Source organism: Castanea sativa, chromosome 12 (genome assembly GCF_040712315.1).
Source record: "Castanea sativa cultivar Marrone di Chiusa Pesio chromosome 12, ASM4071231v1".
NCBI classification, from domain to species: Eukaryota; Viridiplantae; Streptophyta; class Magnoliopsida; order Fagales; family Fagaceae; genus Castanea; species Castanea sativa.
The window spans coordinates 6341563-6361545 of NC_134024.1; the positions used below are offsets into that span (position 1 = coordinate 6341563).

At 38.1% G+C, this 19983-nt stretch overlaps 2 protein-coding genes across 3 annotated transcripts; both read right to left on the reverse strand.

The window, feature by feature from the left end:
• Positions 1-1537: 1537 nt before the first annotated feature.
• LOC142618259 (small ribosomal subunit protein uS11m) lies at positions 1538-4111 on the reverse strand. Its single transcript, XM_075791168.1, has 2 exons — positions 3883-4111; positions 1538-2540 (listed from the first exon to the last, which is right to left on the reverse strand). The coding sequence occupies exons 1-2, from the start codon at positions 4016-4018 to the stop codon at positions 1882-1884; spliced, it is 795 nt and encodes a 264-aa protein (XP_075647283.1). The 5' UTR covers positions 4019-4111; the 3' UTR covers positions 1538-1881.
• A 2481-nt stretch (positions 4112-6592) lies between these two features.
• On the reverse strand, positions 6593-13801 carry LOC142620931 (serine/arginine-rich splicing factor SR34A). Of its 2 annotated transcripts, XM_075794245.1 has the most exons (14): positions 13639-13792; positions 11460-11733; positions 11179-11302; positions 10554-10619; positions 10393-10467; positions 10140-10311; positions 9922-9968; positions 9770-9827; positions 9010-9059; positions 8873-8929; positions 8265-8410; positions 8100-8171; positions 7953-8001; positions 6593-6882 (listed from the first exon to the last, which is right to left on the reverse strand). In XM_075794245.1, exons 3-14 carry the CDS (start codon positions 11263-11265, stop codon positions 6862-6864), a joined length of 900 nt encoding a protein of 299 aa, XP_075650360.1. In that variant the 5' UTR covers positions 11266-11302; positions 11460-11733; positions 13639-13792; the 3' UTR covers positions 6593-6861. The 2 variants fall into 2 exon arrangements, with proteins under 2 accessions (XP_075650360.1, XP_075650359.1); XM_075794244.1 differs by lacking the exon at positions 11460-11733 and having other exon boundaries at positions 13639-13801.
• Positions 13802-19983: the final 6182 nt, after the last annotated feature.

The following is a 19983-nucleotide window of genomic DNA, read 5'->3' on the forward strand; positions in this document are numbered from 1 at the left end:
AAAATGAGATTGAATTTTAAATGGAGTCAAAATAAAACCTTATTTTGAAACCCGCAAACACAAACCTGTGAAGGAGCTATTCATTGTATAATGATCAAATTCCATGTATATTATAATAAATAAAAGAAATAAAAAAAGGTCAACGAAGACAATAAGGCTGTGTTAGGCATTGTAATTGAAAATGTGTCACAACTTTCCAGGCACTGAATGAATTTTACACGAAAAAAAAAAAATTTGGTTGGTATTTCGGGATTTGTGAACTGCATTCTGCCCATAATTTTATTTTTCAAATTGTATATTAGTTTAATCGTCGCATCTTACATCTATGATCTACCAGTGAAGAGCATTGTGAACAACTGGTAAAAGTTTTGCTGCATTAACTTTTTTATACAGGGACATAAGTCACACAACTAAAGAATGACAAGGGAACATAAGGAAACACAATGACAATGGTACATTAACTTTGCAGCATTCCAATTTATTCAGATTAGATCATGAGAACATATAACTCTTGACAATTGAAACAATCAAAGCTTGGCCCTCTATATGATTAGTTTGTTTTTAAGAAAGATTGTTGAACCCAATCTTAACTGGAAATTAGACTGCTATGGCACCTGAAGCAGAACAGCATAAATATGGAGTCACTACTGATGGATGGCACAGTGTGATCATCATAAAAAATTTGGTACCCTATGCCTATCAACTGCATTCTAGGCAGCAAGATGATCAAACTTACTTAAAAAGGTCAATCTGAATCTGGAAATTTTTAGCCTCTATTGCTACGAAACTTCGAATAGTGAAAGCATATACATAACAGACAGCACTGCCAATAAGCCAAAATAAATTAACAACTTCCATGTTAAAATACTGTGTAGAATTTGTTTCTCTCTATCCCCTTCTTTCTTTTTGAAGAAAACTGTTAAGACATCCCATATCCATGATGAACACCACCCATGTACATAAAATCGACTGAATATTCTGGCTCCTGAATATTCTGGAATTAATTTTGTTTAATGAAGCCACAACTTACTGTGCAGTAGGCATACCCAAAGTACCAAAAGACCATAAGAACAATAACACACTACGAAAAAGACGTTTCTATTTCTTGAAAAAAAAATACCAAAAGACTATAAGCACATCTGTCTGGTGAAGATCATATTCACAACGGTACAAGCTTTGCAGCACTAACTTTTTACATAAGGAAATAACTACAGCATGACAAGGGAAAATAAGGAAACATAATGGCACAATAACCTTGTAGCATTTTTATTTATTTGAATAGGTCATGAGAACATAGAACTCTTGTCAATTGAAACAATCTTGACCCTCTGTATATGGGATTGGTTCATTTTAAAAAAGATTGTTGAACCCAATCTAAACTGGAAATTAGAATGCTGTGGCACCTGAAGCAGAACATTATAAATCTGGAATTACTACTGATGGAGGCTACAGTAAGATCATCATATAGACTATTGAGGGCCAAAAGCTTAGATTTTTTTTTCCTTACGTTTATGCCTAAATTATTAAATAGGACCAATAATAAAATGTGCTATGAGTTCTTGTTCAACATTTTGATACACAGGAATCAGCCAGAGATGCTCCAAATGAAGCTCCAAACATTATCAATAAAGAACAACAATCCTCTCCAGCACTAATATAGTCAGAAAATTCTCATTCACATGATCTTAATAAGCAAGATAAATGACTAAATAGTCTAAGATACCCTTCATCAATTTTGCACCTAACATCATAATGGGACCAATCTTCAAACAAAAGTACATCCAAGACTCGCATAATTTTATTAGCACCGTGAAGTTGAGCTGCAACTGGACAATTCCTCATCCTACCTCTGTTATCATCCACCACCCAAATTGCTACTATTTAAATACGACGTTTTTTCGGGAGCCGGCAGCCATTATGGGGACGTCGTGTTGTATCTTCAATGTATACAACTGGATTCCGATCCCCTCGAGAGTTGGTGAAGCCCTCTCTCCAGCTCATGATTGCCTGCCTCTTCTTTTTAAAATAAGTAAACCCCCTCACCTTCATCACAACTGACTTCAACCCCAAATTTCGTGACATACGTCCCACATGTTCAGCAGTTGCCTCAGCAGCATATCGAGACATTTTTGCCCCACCTTTCATTTCTGGCACGCATCCTACAGAGGCCCTACATTTTATGTTCCCTTTAGAATCTGTCACCGTAACAAATGTATTGTTACGCAGCATCTTTATGTGAACAATATCAGCATTTTGCTCAACATTATATCGAGGAAATTGAGAAGTCCCCATGATGTCCCTACCATCTTCCTCTATAATTCCCCTAACAAAGTTCATAGACCTAGAATTCCTCTGGGTCTCAAAATCTTTCTGACTGGAAGAATGTATATAACTCTGAAAGCTTAAAGCATATGGAGGAGAGACAAAGACATTTTCTTTTATGTTCCTCAAACCAAAATTCAGCACTGAAGTTCCTGACAATCCCCCTCTTGCATAATTTTCAGAAGAATGGGAACCACCAAGAATATTCTCAACACAACCTACAAAATCCACAATGCATCCATCACTAACAAAGGTATTTAACATAGTTATTCAACCTACAAATGACAAAGTCGGCAATTTTCAATTTCCACACCGGTTACAGGTTGGTTTTCTTCCATTATCTAGTCAGACAACCATTTTGGTTATAAAATTTTAAAAATAAAATAAAATAAAACCCAACAAATCCATCCTTTCTTATTGAGATCAGCCACAGCAACTGCATCATAATTACTACTTCCGTGTGCAATATTTTAACAGACTAGAAGGGCAGATTCAAACAAACCCAGATCAGGGAGTTTTTTTTCACATAAATGATAAGTAACATATACATAACTACACATTGCAACTAAGCTAACATTTTCTAGAGCACAAAAACTAGTCCATGTAACACTCAACAAGAGGACAAAAATCCTCACATATGACCAAATGTCAATCCCTAACTACATTTGCTCAAGCTGTTCCACAACATGCATTCATATGCTGGCTGGTAATTAAGAATTGCTTAAGTACCAGAGATAGAATGCTTCTATAGGGGGGTATAAAGGAGACTCAAACTGTGTTTTGTGAACATAGAGGCCATCAATTTTTTGAGTGTTCCTTTACTATAAGAATCTGTAGGAACTGATGTTCTGGTGTTTCTTCACAAATCACAACTCCAGTATTTGACTTGGATCACATAATTGAATGGGGTGCAATTCAAATCATTGGAAGGGGAAATCTTAAAGGGCTGTGCTCAAAACAGAGGAAAATACATCATCAAGCTCATACTATGTTTGTCAAAGATTGTATAACTGTTAAGTTTAGTTTGCTGTGTTTTGGACCAGGTTGCTTCTCTTATTAATGTTCAAATTTGTTCCTAGAGTAAATGAGTAGGTATATACTGATGTATTGTGCTTGATCTTAATAAATCTCTTATTCTTTAACTAGGCCATAAAGAAAACTGCAATGAATTCAATAACTCCTGCAGTATATGACATTAAACTAAATCATAATCAGATTCAAAATCTCCAATCTATATCAATGCTATAAAGCTTTTTGAAAAAAAAAAAAAACAAACAAACCAATCTTGAGATAACCCAGAAAGTTAAATGTCTCATTTGATTCAAAAAAAAAAAACTTAGTAACCAAACAGAGAATAAACCCAGATGAAATTGACAATTTTTATCAATGCTATGAAGCTTTTTGAAATAAACAAAAAAAAAAAAAACCAATCTTGAGATGACCCAGAAAGTTAAATTAAATTCAAAGCAAAAGGGTCTCATTTGATTCCAAAAAAAAAATCTTAGTAACCAAACAGAGAATAAACCCAGATGAAATTGACAATTTTGTTCATAAATATACCTGTAGAGAATGATCTGGGAGCAGTGAGGTGGGAAATTCTAGTAGCATAGAATGGAAGAAGTGAAATGGGTTTGGATGCAAAGAGAGAATAAGAAGAAGGAGCAGTGGCTCGGCGAAGAAGACTGGAACAATACATTTCTCTCACTTTCTCTTTCCGTTCTGGTCTAACTCTGTTCTGTTTTAGGGTTTTAGGAAGGAAAGGAAAGGAAACTATTTCGACCCAACCCGATCCGATTCTTCTCCGGGCTTTCCCCCATATACTATTTTACCGTTTACTAACTTTACTTTTACCTCTCAATTTTTTGTTTTTTATTTACAACTTTCAAATTTAATTGCCATGTTTGATGCTTTCAAATTTTGATTAAAAGAAGAAAAAAAATCTTGGTTTAATCACTTTTTTAAAAAAATTATATGTCCATAATATTTTCACAACAAATCTTAAGTGACATGTTGTTACTGCCTGTTACTAGTAGGTAAAAAAAAATTAATTTAAGTGATGTACACTTCATATTATAACCAGTAAAAGCTTACCACTACGATTTGTAGTGGAAAATATTGTGAACATAGTATTTCTCTACATTTTTAGTCATCAACCTTTATCTCATGTTTTAAAACGGTGCATATTCTTTGAATTGTTTTATTTTAATCCTTATATTTTTTAAATTATGTTCAAAATGTATCTAACATTGATTATTGCTTTAATTTTGAGTTGAGATTATTTAATGAAATCTTATGGATTATAATAGCATCAAAAGAGGAAAAAGATTGATTATTCAAATACTTTGTTTATTTCTTTTATATTTGTTTGGAGATAGAGAGAATCAAAGTAAGAAATAATGACAATTTCTTTTATATTTCAAAGGATGACGACCATTTGAACATGGGGCAAAGGTTGAGGACTAAATATGTAATTAAACCTAAAATATTTTTAGGTGTTTTATTAGACAAAATCTTTACAATTTTATGTTAGTTCAAATCATAAGGGAGTCAAATGTAAAGAATTGGAAGTTTTATGAAAAAAATTGGGATAAAACCAAACAACGTGGAAGTAAATTATAATTTTCCTTTATGAGGGGCGTTAGTTACAATTTTCCTCTAATTACGTAGTGGTTGCAAGTCACATTTTTCCTAAACTTCAAAACAAAGCAATGTCTCGTTTTCAAGTCACATTCTTATACTATTTTTGAGAATTTTTCATACTTAAAATGTTGCTTCAATGATTGCCTTATTTTAAAAATGAGATTAGATGAAATTATTTTGAGTGTTTAGAGCAATCATTTCATACTCCAAAATCCATTATACCAAAGTTTTTTTTTTTTTTTTTAGTTAATAAGTTCAAAACAATCACCAAAACCGCTTTTATAAGACTTTCTATAATTTTATGGTCAGTAGTGTGTCTCATGCTTGATTGAATGAATAATTAATTCGTGCAGTAATAAGTAATTTAATTTAATCTCACTTGAATTGCTTTCGAAAATTGCCTACGTATCCCTTAATATTGCCCTTAGAATTTAAGCAAAAGTTAGATTGACTTGATTTTAATGATACAAACATATAATGAAGAAGAAAAAGAGACCATATTTTATGATCTCTAGTAAAATTGTTGCCCTAAACTATTAATTTTGTTACTATTCTCCCTCAACTTTATAAAAATAAGTCAATTTCTTTCTTAGACATTCCCTATGTTAAAATCTTAACATGATGTCCTTATTGAAAAGAACCAAGGTTCAAATCCGCATTCTCCATTGTCGTAACTATCAAATAATTAGTCATAACTATCAAATTATTAAAAATAAATTGTACATCTAACGTTTACTTCTTTAGTAGAACAATTATATTACAAATTTTAATAGAGAAGAGGCCTAAAGATGAAATCGACTTGGTTCTAAAAATTCTACAAGTTCAGAACCGAAATTGGCACAAACAATCATTCAACAAGACACAAAATTAACACAATGACCAAAATGAATTTTAACAATAATTTGGAGGACCCAATTAGTAATTTTATCTTTATAAAAAAAAAATTGAAGACTACTTCAAACAGTATCCCATGCCTATTACTATCCACTTAATTGTAACAAATTTTACCCGATGTTTATTTGCCCACAAAAATTGTCCCTGCACACCCTGACCTGATACCATTTAACAACCAACCAACATCACAAGATAGAGTGGACTTAAAAATCAAAAGAATCCCTTAGACAAGGGTAAGAAACTAGATCATGGTCTGCACTTTCTGGACCAATTTTGAAAATCAGAGCCATTCACAGGCAAATAAAAAAAAGATGCTTCAGATTTTGAAACATCATTAATATTTTAAGTAGATACCAGTTAGTGTGTTCATTTTCTTAAATGTTAAAGATATGATAAAATCTAAAGCATGCATTACTCTGATAGAATTGTTCTTTTAAAAATACAAGATAATAATCCTCAATGGTACAAGCCACAGTAATAAGTGCAGTTGAGGTTCAAAAATGCATAGGTACTGAAGACGGAAAAGCCATTCAAGATCCATTTAAAAAAGTAAATCTCCCACAATGGAGGTTAGGGGACTCGATTGCAATTGAAGCCCCAAAAATGGGATAGAGCTCCATCTAGTTAGAACAGGATGGTCTTAATCACATATTATTATTACCAAATCCAGAATACACTCAAACACCGAGAAATTTAGACTCAAACCATAGTAAGTGCCATAAATAATAATGTCACAGATCTCCATAATAGTAGCCTCAATTATTACTTAAAAAACAAAACGTACACATACCTTGCAGATTGTAGCTCAAATAAAAAGAAAACCGCAAAATAACTGGTTTGCAATACTACATAGTACACATACTTCGATAAGTATCAAGCCATGCAAACCATAGCTAATTTAGATCAAGACAAGCCATCAAATAAGTGCACTTAAAAATCGATTTAAAGCTTTCCCCTCAAACTCTACCAGTTTCTGGAGTAGTTTGGACATTACTTGCATAGAAATCAGCCACTACCAGACCGTGCCTGAAATGAGATTAAGCTTAAATAAGATTTCCAGAATATTTTAACAAGTAATTTTATATTAAAAAAGTTTCAAAAATGTGGGAGTCCATCCTTCCTCCTCTTTCCAATCACTAGGAAGCTTAAATGTTTCAAATTTTAAGCATGAAGACTGGTCTTGGAGGTTAAGAAAGACACATGAAGCACAAAGAAACATCTTGAGAAATTGTCTATTTATTTTGTTCAAACAAAAAACATAACGAAAAACAATCATAAAAACCATTGCAATTACTCATTAAAATAGGAACAACTTTGAACCCAAAAAAAAAAATGCTAATAATAATAAGATTTCTGATACAGCATAATTGTTTAAAAAAACAAAAGGGAACAGCACCAAAAAAAGACTGAAATGGGAACTGAGAAATTGTCTGTACCATCTTGTTCTATCCAAAACATGGTGATAAACAAATTTAAATCCATAACATTAATCATTAAAATAGGAACAACTTCAAACAAAAGAAAACAAGAAAAAGGGTTTCAAAATTCTGCTACATGATAATTCTTTTTAAGGGAACAGCACCAAAAATGACTGAAAAAGGAACTTATGAAACATGAGAAACATGGAAAAAATAGGTTTTTCATAAAATGAGGCTCCTATACATGGGGTACTGCTTTGTCTGGAGGGAGAGAATGGAGAGGTGGGAGGACAACTCCCCCGCTTGCAGGGAAAAATGGAAGGAGTTAATCCCCATAAGACTTTCAATCTGTCAAAAGTTGGATGGGTTCGAGGTCCTTCCCCTTCTCCCCTCCCATCTCTCAACCCCCTACCATAGTGTACACAACTAAAACATGCTGGAAAATTCTCAGTGCAGAGTTATATCCTAGATCACATGCTTTGTATGCTATCCAGTTTAAATAAGTTCAAATATAATACCAATTTCATTGACTTCTATAAGCACATCCAGAGATCACACTGCAATATCTTATATACACACACACATATACAGATGTATCTCAAAACGGTGATCTACGAAAAAGGTATGTGAGGCACACACGCACTATAATTTCATCACTTAATCCTGAAGTTTAATTACCTGGCGAGGAGATCCTGACCTAGATCTTGATCTTGATCTTGATCTTGGCCTGCATATTTTAACAATCAATATCATCATTAGAGGTAAGATAAGAGGAGCAGCAAAGGCCAAAATATAAGAGAGCTAGTGTAACCAAAAGCCAGATACCTGGAAGATTTGACAGGAGATGCAGATCTGGATCTTGATACCGACCTAGAAATAGACCGCTCCAATGATTTGCTGTAGGGAAAAAAAGGACAGATTCTCAGATAATAAGAATATTCAAGACGCACAAAAAAATTAAAAAGGAAAGAAGAGGACAAAAGTCAGTACCTCCGGTCCCTTCTTACACTTCTGCTACGGCTACGGCTACGACTACGGCTGCGGCTGCGGCTACGGCTGCGACTGCGACTGCGACTGCGACTGCGACTTCGACTTCTACTACGACTTCTTGGGGGACTGCCCTCATACTTCTTCACCTGCACCAGTTGAAAATAGAATCAAACAACAGCAAAACAGTAAGCATTTTACTCCAAGGTATATACATCCAATCTGCCCTACACCTCTCAATAAAGCTTAATCGAACACTGTTTTACATCAAAAACTGGGGAAACAAAAGTGTAGGATTTATTAATCAACTTAAAGTGAGAAAGGAGCATTTTTCAAAGCTATAACCAAGCAATTCATTAAAGATCATTAAACAACTCACAAGCATCCATAGTATCAAATAGAGACTGCTATTGAAATTTTGGCCTCTAAATTTAAAAATTTTCATTTACATCCCTAAACATTCTAATTTTGAGCAATTTAGTCCTTCCCATCCAAATTGATACATCACCAATTTGGGAGAGACTTGAAACATACCTACCAGGACCCAAAACATAGTTTAAGCCTAATAACAATCCCACAAGTTTATTAAGATGGCAGAAAGGAAAGGTTACCCGAATATAAGCTCTTGCCCAAGGATTTCTGAATTCAGTGTCATCGAGTTTCCGAATCTGAAAAGCAGACATGTCACCTATCATATTAGACCAAAGCACATATGCAACAAATCAAATGATTTCTCCCAACAACTTACAGCATATTTCATGTCATCATAATTTGTGTAATCAACAAGGCCAAAAGTCCCTGGAGAGAGATCAATTCAATATCATTAGTAATCAATCCAAAGTATAAGGATATCATTAATTACGTCAATTCAGCAGGTCCTAACCAGTGCACTAAAAACTATTAAGAAGTTAAATGTGTCATTTAAGTATATAATTAAGAAAATTTCACAATGAATATTAGATGCTACAGCAACAGACATCTAAATGAGCTATAATCACTAAACATGCATCGGCAATCTCCAATGTCCTGTTTCACCCCCCTTATAGCAGCTATACAGACAAAACAGAAGAACATGGCATCAACCCACCAAATGCAAAGTTGCAAACCATAGATGTCAAGCATAGGACGTGTAAACTTTTGTTCAAAATAAATTATGAGACATGCTAATTTTTTTCCATAAGAAAATTTGCATTTTCAACAAACATAATGAGTTAGTCTCACAGCTATTTGGATATCCAAAGCATATCTGTATTTCCACATAAAAAGAGGAAATGATTTTTTCTTAAAATTGGTAACTACATGGGCAGCCAGTGGAACTTTAACCCACAACCTAATCCTCCAACTTACTCTTAAAAAGAAAAAGAGGTGTAATTTAAGCTAGAGCTCATTTGCCAGAGGAAATGAAAATTGACCATCAAACTCATAGGAACCATATAAATCGAACAGCAATTTTAGCTAATTATAATACCAACAAATTAATAGATACATATTTTAGATAAAATGCATACCTTCACCGTCACGGGACACCTCAGCAAAACATACATCACCAGCTTTTCGCATATGATCCTGAAACCGATTGACCAATAAGGTTACCAACACAGCAGCATGAAAAAATAAATAAAAAATCTGCAAATTACTTTTTAATATAAAAATTCCACACCTTCAAATCTTGCCAGGAAGCAGAAGAAGGGAGCCCACGAACAACAACTGTAAAACAAAAAAACAAAAAAAAAAGCATCAGAACCATTAAAGTGCTCCTAAAATAAACCAAATCAAAAGATATAAAAGGTCTAAGCACAGTTTCATGCACAAAACTTTCCCATCACATTCTCCTAAACCCTTTTAGTTACAGAAGAAATATTCTCCTAAATTATGCACCTCGATATTCAGAATGGCGTGAGATACCAAATCGGCTCCCACCACCCCCTCCCCCATCACCACTCCTACCACCACCACCACCACCACCACCACCACCACCACCACCACCACCACCATAGCCACCTCGACGATCGCTTGAAGATGGACCCCTACCACCATGGGCAAGTTCAACCTGCGTAAAGGACAAATGACAAATTAGTCAAGAAATAAGAAAGCAAAGTACCCCAATAAAACTAATTGGTGATCTTATTACCCTTAAACGACAACCATCAAAGTTATAGCCATCACGACCCTTGATCGCATCTTCTGCATCCCGAGCATTATCAAACTAACAAAACAAACAAAAATTAAGTGAAGACAAAAATAAATTATGTTTTGAACATATCCAGTCAAAATCCAAGATGCAAAGAGTACCTCCACAAAACAATAACATGGAGGGCGGGGTGGAATCTTCAATTCGATGTCTAATATACGGCCATACTGCAAAGGTAAAATCAACATCATAGAGCTGTGTCAGTCCAACTATTAAACAGCCATATTTTAACATACAATCATGTAGAACCATATCTTTAATAAGTCATGTAGAACCCTATTTAATATGATAAATTTAAATTGTTCCTAGAAAAGAAATCCTTTTTCTGGTCCAAAGGCTAGAGAATGCCAACACAACTGAAGGGAAGACCTTAACTACATGAGCCTCCTACAGCCAAATCCCATATACTTTTACAACTATTAACGTCTTTCAAATTAGGGCATCAGATGAACAGCATAAGCATTATGTTGTCTCCCAGTATTCAAATCCTAAGATGGTATTAATGTTATCATATAAGCACATGAACAAATGTGCATAATCCTGTGCAGAAATTCAGAAACTGAACAATTTTTCAAATAAAAATGATTTTTTAATTAACCGGACACATTTAAATGGAAAGTTCTTAGGATTAAAATGAGACATAGGAGAACACAGACAATTCACCCCAAAACAAATGAAATTTTGAGTACCAGCAAAAAATCATAGCATAAAAAAATCCAACCAAACCTTGTGAAATAGATCTTCAACTTCCCATTCTCTTATATCTGAGGGCAGGTTGCCTACATAGATTGTGCGAGAAAAACGACCACTCATATTTGGCACTCGAAGATTGTATAGAGACGATTATACACTGCATAAAGAAGATGACATGTCATAATTATAGAAAATTCTCTCAATTTCTAAAGTAAAGTCTTCCTATATATTGCGATGTCCAATTATCATCAGCATGTACTATGTTGATGATATCAAAAGGAAAGGAAAACCAAAACCAAAACAATGAAGCAAACCAAGAGAGCAATCCTCGAGGTGAGCCGTGCTCCACAAGCTCCATTGCTCATTTGCTCCAAGATGCTCCAATGCTATAATAATATTGAAATAAAATTTGATCTCCTCATCCTCTCCAGAATTTTAGCACACGTAGAGATCTTCTGAGAGTGAGCAAGAATCTCCAATAGTCCAATTATAAAAAATAATACCCATAACTCCACCCTGATTCTCCCACTCCCTCTCTATATCCCTATGTATGATTGCAATGCTCATATTTGTCCAAGCGCTTGCCATCTATCATAAAGAAAGCATTGGTGTCATGAGATCAAGTAAGATTGACATATATTTAGGTATTTACCTTACTCAGCTCGCTTTAACAGCATTGAAAAAACAACCCTGGAAAATACTTAATATAGCCCCTAGTTCACTAATCATCGTTTAGTGCAACTCATGTCCAGGGAAAAGGAGTGGGCATAGATGTCTTCAGCCTCTCTCATGGAGCGTTTAATAATATATGTATTTATAAACTTAAATCTTTCATAGCAAGAATCATGATCGATACCCATGTTTCAGTTTTCTTACCTCTTGTTAGTTAAAATATCTTTTCATGAAGTTGCATCCAGGAAAAGGAGAAGGCAAAAATCTATAGTAACAATTTGGAAAAAAAAAGGGAGGGGGGGGGAGGGAGGAGGAGGCTATTCATGGAGGGAATCCTCATTGATACTCCTCCAAGTTCCAATTTTTATAAAAATCAGGCAAAACCAGTCTTGAAGCCATTTGCTTTAACACAGACACAAATAAATACCAACAGATACTATTTGACAAGAAAACTAAATACATTGAAGATAAATCCTTTAACCTCCATTCTAATAGTACACTTAGACAATTACAAGTACAATCAAAAAGTCAAATTAAAATAAAAAAGTTAATAAAATTCCATATATGAGTTAGATTAGAATAGAAACAGTGCCATTTTGTTTCACACTCGCACATTCTTTGGTGGCACAAAATTCCCCTCTAAAATAAATTATCACAAAAATTTGAGTTCGCCACTTACGAAATGGGGAAAACGAAGTACGATCAACACCAAAAAGGAAGTGATACCAAATATAACACACAAACCAACCCACCACATGAGGAACCTTATATGTTCCACTGAAATCTAGAACCTTGCTATGAATACACTAGTTGTCGCCAAATTGAACCATAACATTAGCAACACAGAAACTTTACTCTTCACACTCGTTGCAGTCCAAATTCCAGAGGTAAAAAAAGCCCATTAATTGTCTTCAACAACCATAACTGACAACCCATTTCCTCTCTGACATGATGACTAATGCCACCCCTTGCATCTCTCTTCCCCACAACCCACCCCAACCAGTGATAGGAAAAATGCAACCAAACAACAAAAGCCACATGAACGAGCATAGAGCCACCACCTTCACTAGCATTCCAATCCCTCATCAATGATTCAACATTACCCAAGGGCTTGAGAAGAAGGGGAGAGAGAGACTGGAAGCTAGGAAAGGTGGTTGCAGCTATACCGATTGGTAAACTATTTTAGAATTAATTGGTATTCTTATCCCCATTTTGGTTTTAGATGTACACAGAGAACAAGAATTTTGGGTTTCATGTTCTCCATCAAAACAAACAGACGGAGTTTTAGGGTGCATTTGGATAAGCCGTTGTTTTGGGTTCAAATTGAGCGTTTGTAAAAATTAAAAAAAAAAAAAGCTATAATGAGTTGCTGTTGCGAAACAGAGTTTCGGGTTTTAAAAACATGCTTTTATGCTCCCAAAACAGTCTAACCAAATGGAGTTTTAGTATGTTTCAACAAACCATTCACAAAAATCTCACTTTCCATGAGGCAGACTATAAAAGAGTGATTGTATAATTAAATCACCACTATGTCTGTGTGCCATCAAAACCCATTTCAGTCTTGCAAATCTTTTAAACATACCAATACCTTATTTATCCAATAACATCAATTTTTACACAAAATCTACCAATCAAAACCCAATATACATAAGAAAGACTTCGCTAAGCACAATATACCAATAATCCGAGCAATTGAAGCTAGACCCACTTAGAAATTCCACTTTTTTATTCAAAAAATCTCAACTTTCAAGCTTAATCATCAAAATTAGCACACACTTATACACCAAAAAAAAAAAAAAAAAAATTGGAGGAGCACAATACCGAAGATTTTGATTTGAGCTGAGCTGCAACGGCTACGAGCAAGTGGCACGTGTCCCTCCCTCCCTCCGCGTAGCGAGCTCCTGTGACTGAGAGTGGAGAGAAAGAGCGATGGGTTTTGTAGCTCCGAAGTCTGATCTTCTTTTCGTTTTGCTCTAGGTTTTGAGCTCGAGGAAATCGATGGTATTTTGATATATATGCGTTTGAATTGGGCTCTTGAGTTTTAAAGGTGTGTGGGCCTCTTGATACTGCCGGATCTGGATCTGGATCTGGATCTGGATCTGCTGCCCATTTGGGATTTGGGGCCTTTTTGTCTTTGGGCCGAATTTGGATTAAGATAAAGTATTTCATGCCCAAATCTTCTGTACTGCACCTCTTGGTTTACTATATACTCCACAAATAAAAATATGTTATATGTTCATTTAATTTATTTAGTGCTAAATTTATACCTTCTATTATTTCAATTTCCTAAATATGATGGGTTCTTTCTTTATTTATTTTAGAAAATTGAAATAATAGAAGGCATAAATTTAGCATTAAATAAAATAGATAGACATGTGGCATTTTTTTTTTTTTGATAGGAAGACTGAAATTTTTTATTACGTAAGGGAGAAGTACATAGCGTCTTGTAATACTAGAGATTCAATTATTGGTGGACATTCTTCCAACCAGGTTATAAAGTCATGGATACCCTTTGTATGTTGTGCCAACGTATGTGAGCATTTATTTCCCTAGCGCTTGACATGTTGGACTTTGACTTGTCTAAAATCATGCAATTTTTGCTGGATGCTTTCAAGGATGTCAATCACTGTAGCGGGTGGTATGGTGGAGCCCGACAGAGCAGTGAAAATTACGTGGGAGTCAATTTCAAAAATAACATCTCGTACCCCAATATCCCATGCAAACGAAACTGCTACGTCCATCGCTTTTGCTTCAGCCTCTAAGGGACCCAATGGTAAGTGCATATGCTGACTGAGGCCTGCAATGACCGTTCCTGCATGGTCTCGGATCATTGTACCGATGCCCACTGTGCCGAGATTCTTGAAGATAGCTGCGTCGGTGTTTATTTTGAACCACGAGTTTGAAGGGGGAACCCAGCAATTGTCTAATGGACCGGGGGGTTGAGGACATGCGAAGTGAGCCACCTGGAACTCCTCCATGACGGTGCGAGCTTTGTGTAGGATTTCGTTTGAAGACTGCCGTAGGGAGCCATGTCGTGTTCTGTTCCGGTTGTACCACACGCACCATGCGATGGAGATAACAAGTTCGAGTACGTCTTGGCCCACATGTTGCCTGAAGATGAGGTACCAGACCAGGTCAATGAAGTTGCGATAGCGGACACCCATATTATCGAAAGGAATACATGTAGCGGTCCAAACGTCACGTGCATGTTTGCAGTCCCAGAAGAGGTGTCCGCTGGTCTCAGCAGTCAGGTCGCATGCATTACAAGTAGGGTCATCGAGCACTCCACGAGAGTAGAGGTTTGCCTTCACGGGGAGAATATTCCGGCTTGCCCTCCATGCAAAGGTTTTTAGCTTGTTTGGAATCCGGAGGCTCCAGATTTTCTGCCAAAACTGACTATGGCTGCTGGCATCTGATGTTCCTTCTATTGATTTAGACTGAGATAAAGACAAGGCAACTTTATAAGCACTATTCACTGGAAATTTGCCTTTTGGCGTGTAGGCCCAAATTATGTGGTCTTTGTTGCGTCTGTTACTACGTGGGATGCCAAGAATGGTGTGGGCATCATCAGGTAGGAAAACATGATTAACCAAATCAACATTCCACTCTCTTGTGGCTTCGTCAATGAGCTCAGAAACAGTCGCAGTCTCAAGTAAGGTGTTTGGCGTAGAGATGACTCGGAAAGTAGATGGCTTTGGCAGCCATTTATCTCTCCAAATCTGTATAGAGGTGCCATCACCCACTTGCCATCGATGACCAGCCTTAACAACGTCTTGTGCAGCCACTATGCTTCTCCAAGCATAGGAGGGTGTTCGGCCCAATTCAGCATAGAGGAAGTCACGGTTAGGGAAGTAACGTGCCTTGAGAACACGATGAACTAGTGAGCATGTGTTGCTTTGAAGGCGCCAGCCCTGTTTTGCCAAGAGTGCTATGTTAAAGGCTTTGAGGTCGCGAAAGCCCAAACCTCCATCTTTTTTGGGTGCACACATTTTTTCCTAACTTAACCAGGCCATTTTGTTTCTTCCATCCTTTTCGCCCCACCAAAAATTACGAACTGTTTGTCATCTCGTCACAAAGGGAGTCTGGAAGCTTAAAGACACTCATTGTATAGGTGGGAATGGCTTGAGCCACTACCTTGATGAGAATTTCCTTTCCGGCCTGTGAGAGCAACTTTTCCTTCCATCCCGAGAGCTTGTTATCCAATCTTTCCTTAAGGGCTCGAAAGGTATTTCTTTTTGACCGACCCACCAGGGAGGGTAAACCCAAATAAGTTTCATGTTGTCTGATAACTTCTGCCCCAAAACGATGTTTAATGTCCTCCTGAATCTCAAGTGGTGCGTTTTGGCTGAAAAATAAGGCAGTCTTGTCACGGTTGAGTTGTTGACCAGATGCTGTTTCATATGTCTCTAGGATGTGTTCTAGGTGATCACAGTCATCACTAGTGGCTCGGCAGAAGATTAAACTATCATCAGCGAAAAAAAGGTGGGAAATCTGTGGACCCCGTGGGCATGCAGCAACACCATGGATTACCCCACTCCTAGAGGCTTGAGTGAGGAGGGCGAAGAGTCCTTCTGCACAAAACAAGAAAAGAAAAGGGGATATGGGGTCCCCCTGTCGCAAGCCTCTCGTGGGGGTGATATAACCACGGGGCTCGCCATTGATCCTGATGGAATATGTGACAAAGGTAACACAAAGCATCATAAGGTTTACCCATTTAGTATGAAAACCCATTTTTAACATTATATCATGAAGGCAGCCCCATTCGACTCTATCAAAAGCTTTACTCATATCAAGCTTTAAAGCCATCTCCCCAACCCGCTCGTTTCATTTTTTATTTAGGTGGTGCATAGTCTCAAAAGCTACTAATATATTATCAGTAATAAGCCGGGTAGACATAAACGCACTCTAGTTTTTACTAATGATTTCAGGAAGGAAGCGTTTAAGCCTATTTGCAATAACTTTGGAAGCTAATCTGGAGATGACATTGCTTAGGCTTATGGGTCTATATTTTGTTATCTTGGTGGGATTTTTCACCTTCGGGATGAGTACGATATGAGTGTCATTAAACTTAGGAGGCATGATTCCCGAATTTAAAAAATCAAGTATAGCTCTTGTAACACACTCACCCGATAGAGACCAAAAATGTTGGTAGAAGAATGGTGGCATACCATCTGGGCCCGGAGATTTCTTTGGGTGCATTTGCTTCAGTGCTTTGTGTATCTCATCTGCTTGAAAAGGCTGACAAAGGTACTCATTCATTTGAGCAGTGACCACAGGTCGAACAGCTGCAGTTATTGGAGTAGTGTCTGTAGGACCGTTGGACCGAAAAATGGTGTTGAAGTAGTCTAGAACAACCCTTTCCATAGCTTGAGCATCCTCCTGCCATACCCCATTTGGGTCTGTAATGCCTCGGATGAGGTTTCTGTCCTTACGATTTGAAGCTTTTTGGTGAAAGAAAGAGGTGTTTCGGTCACCATCAGTGATCCACAAGTGCCTGGACCTCTGGTGCCACATTGTGTTTTCAGCATCAAGCCAGCAATTCAAAGCTTTGCGGGTCATTTCAATCTTTTTGTGGTTAGGGCGGGGATGTTGTACTAGAGATTGTAGTTCCTTTTCCAAACTTGCAATTTGCCTTCCGACGTGCCCAAACTCAGTTTTATTCCATGTAGATAGCCGGGCTCTACAACTGTCAAGGCAGTTGCTAATTGGGGCACCATTTGGATTGTGTAGTCCTTCCATCCATGCCTCTTCCACTATTTCAGTACAACGTGGGTCACGAAGCCACATTGCTTCAAAGCGGAAAGGTGGTCGAGGACGTTTGAGCCGAGTCTTAGAGGGTGGCAAATGTACGGCAATCATGGAGTGGTCTGAGGTGGACATTGAAAGGTGTTGAACTGATGCTCCGGGGAATTTTGATTTCCATGTAGCAGTAGCAAGTGCCCTGTCCAGGCGTGTGCGAATGCGGCCCTCAGTAGGATGGTTCCGTGACCATGTGAATGGAGATCCATGGTAGCCTAGGTCCAAGAAACCACAGTGTGAGATTGCCATACGGAAACGGTCCATTTGCCTAGCAGGTTGAAGGCGTCCTCCGGCCTTTTCCGCTTGACTGAGAATTTCATTGTAGTCACCTAGACACAGCCAAGGTAGAGTGTTCGATCGTCCAAGGGATTCAAGAAGAGTCCATGTCTCTTCATGCTTGTTGGTATTGGGGTGGCCATAGAAACCAGTTAGCCTCCACGTTATACTTGTTATATCACAGACTATATAGGCATCAATAAACTAGCGTGAAATTTTTTTTACATAAACCTGAGTGCCGGGTTTCCATAAGAGTGCCAAGCCTCCACTTGAACCATCACTAGAGACTATCAATCCTTCGTTATATTCCCAGTTTCGTTTCATGTTATTCAGCTGTTCAGTAGAGAGTTTTGTCTCCATTAAGAAGACGCAGATGGGAGCTTGTTTCTTCCACGCTCTCTTGAGAGCATTCACTGTACGGGGGTTCCCAAGCCCCCGACAGTTCCAGCTCAATATACTCATTGCCTCCGGCGGTGCTGCCAAGCAGCCCCCGCCGATCCTAGGTTGTCTGCCATGAGTTTGCCCAGGGTACGTGCCTCCTTATTTAGCAGCTTTTGCTTTTTTTCGTCAAAAGAGTCTTCCATGTGCACCTCCTTAGAGGATTTTCTTTTAGAGCCTGAACTTTGGTCGCAGGTCCCACTAGTGTCCATTATGTGTCGAGGTGGCCCAAGCCGATGCCAAGAACTTTGTTTTGGGCCCACAGGGTCAAGGTTTGTGGTTGTTATGGAGTTGTTGGAATTTTGGCGTGGTGCATGGATATCATGGTCACATGGAGGCATGGTGTCGTTCACGTGGGTCACTTTGGCCGCGTCGGTTTCCTTTTTGGTGGTGACTGATTTTGGGGGGCATGGTGACGGGGATGGTCGAGAATATGTGGCCGGGGTGTCGTCTAGTCGTATATGTGGGGTTGGTTGGTGGGAGTTTTGAAAAGAGTGCAAAGCATGGTCACATGGGAGGGTGGGAGTCACGTGAGGTACTATGGCAGCACTGGTGTTCTTTATTGTGTTGGTTGACTTTGGGAGATATGGTGATGGAGGCGTTAGAGTATTTGTGGCTGGGATGGTGTCTAGCTGTGTAGGTAAAGTTTGTTTGTTTGAATTTTGAAAAGAGTTTAAAGCATGATCAATTTCCGTAATATGCGTACGGAAGAGAATCGGGTCAGAAAGAATTTCCTTATTTGTGGGCGTGTTTTCGGGATACGTTGCTGAGATCACAGGGTCATTATTTTTGGAGAGAGAATGAGGATTTTCTGGCGGGTTATGGGCTCTTTCCATCACCGGTGAGGGGCATGTAGTGGGGGATGGTGTTGGGCGATGTGTGGACGGCGATGCCGTGGGCTGTGGAGTTTTGGTGTGGATGACCTGGGTTTGTTGGGGGTTTGCCGTGGTGGCTCGCAACCATGGTCCATACTGTTGGGACTCTTTTGTCAATGTTTCACCACTGTTCGTCCATAACCGGCAATCCTTCTCGTCGTGATTCATGAGCCCACACCAGTAGCAGAAAATCGGCATGCGTTCATATTGGAATGAGACCCATAGAGGTCCGGTTGCACCCATGTCCACGAATCGACCACGGTAGAGGGGTTGTTCAATATTTATTGCAACCCGGACTTGTACACAGCGACCGCGACATTCGCCGATAGGCGAGGCGTCTACTTGTTCAACCTTGCCGAGCGAGCTTCCAATAATCTCAGCGTTTGCTCTATTCATGCGACTGAGTGGAAGGTTGTGGATTTGGACCTAAAAGGAGGCAGTGTCGAATTTGGCGTCGTCCACGGATTCAGAATCGCTTGGTTTGTACAATCCAATCAGATACTTATCGAAGGACCAAGGTCCCTGAGAAAGAATCTTTTTCGCGTCGGCCTCGTTGGAAAAAAGGATCAGAACAGTATTGGAAGTGAGGTCACGAACCTCAAAATTCTGTATAGATCACCACATAGTCTTCAGTGTACGGGACAACGCTTCTATGTTGACACGGCGTTTTGTGAAGAGCTTGGCCACCAGTACTCTGTTATTGTTCTCCACTTCAAGGGCCAAGGGGAGTGTTTGAGTTTCATGTGTATTGAGGGAGAGGCGGGCCCACTTACCAGTG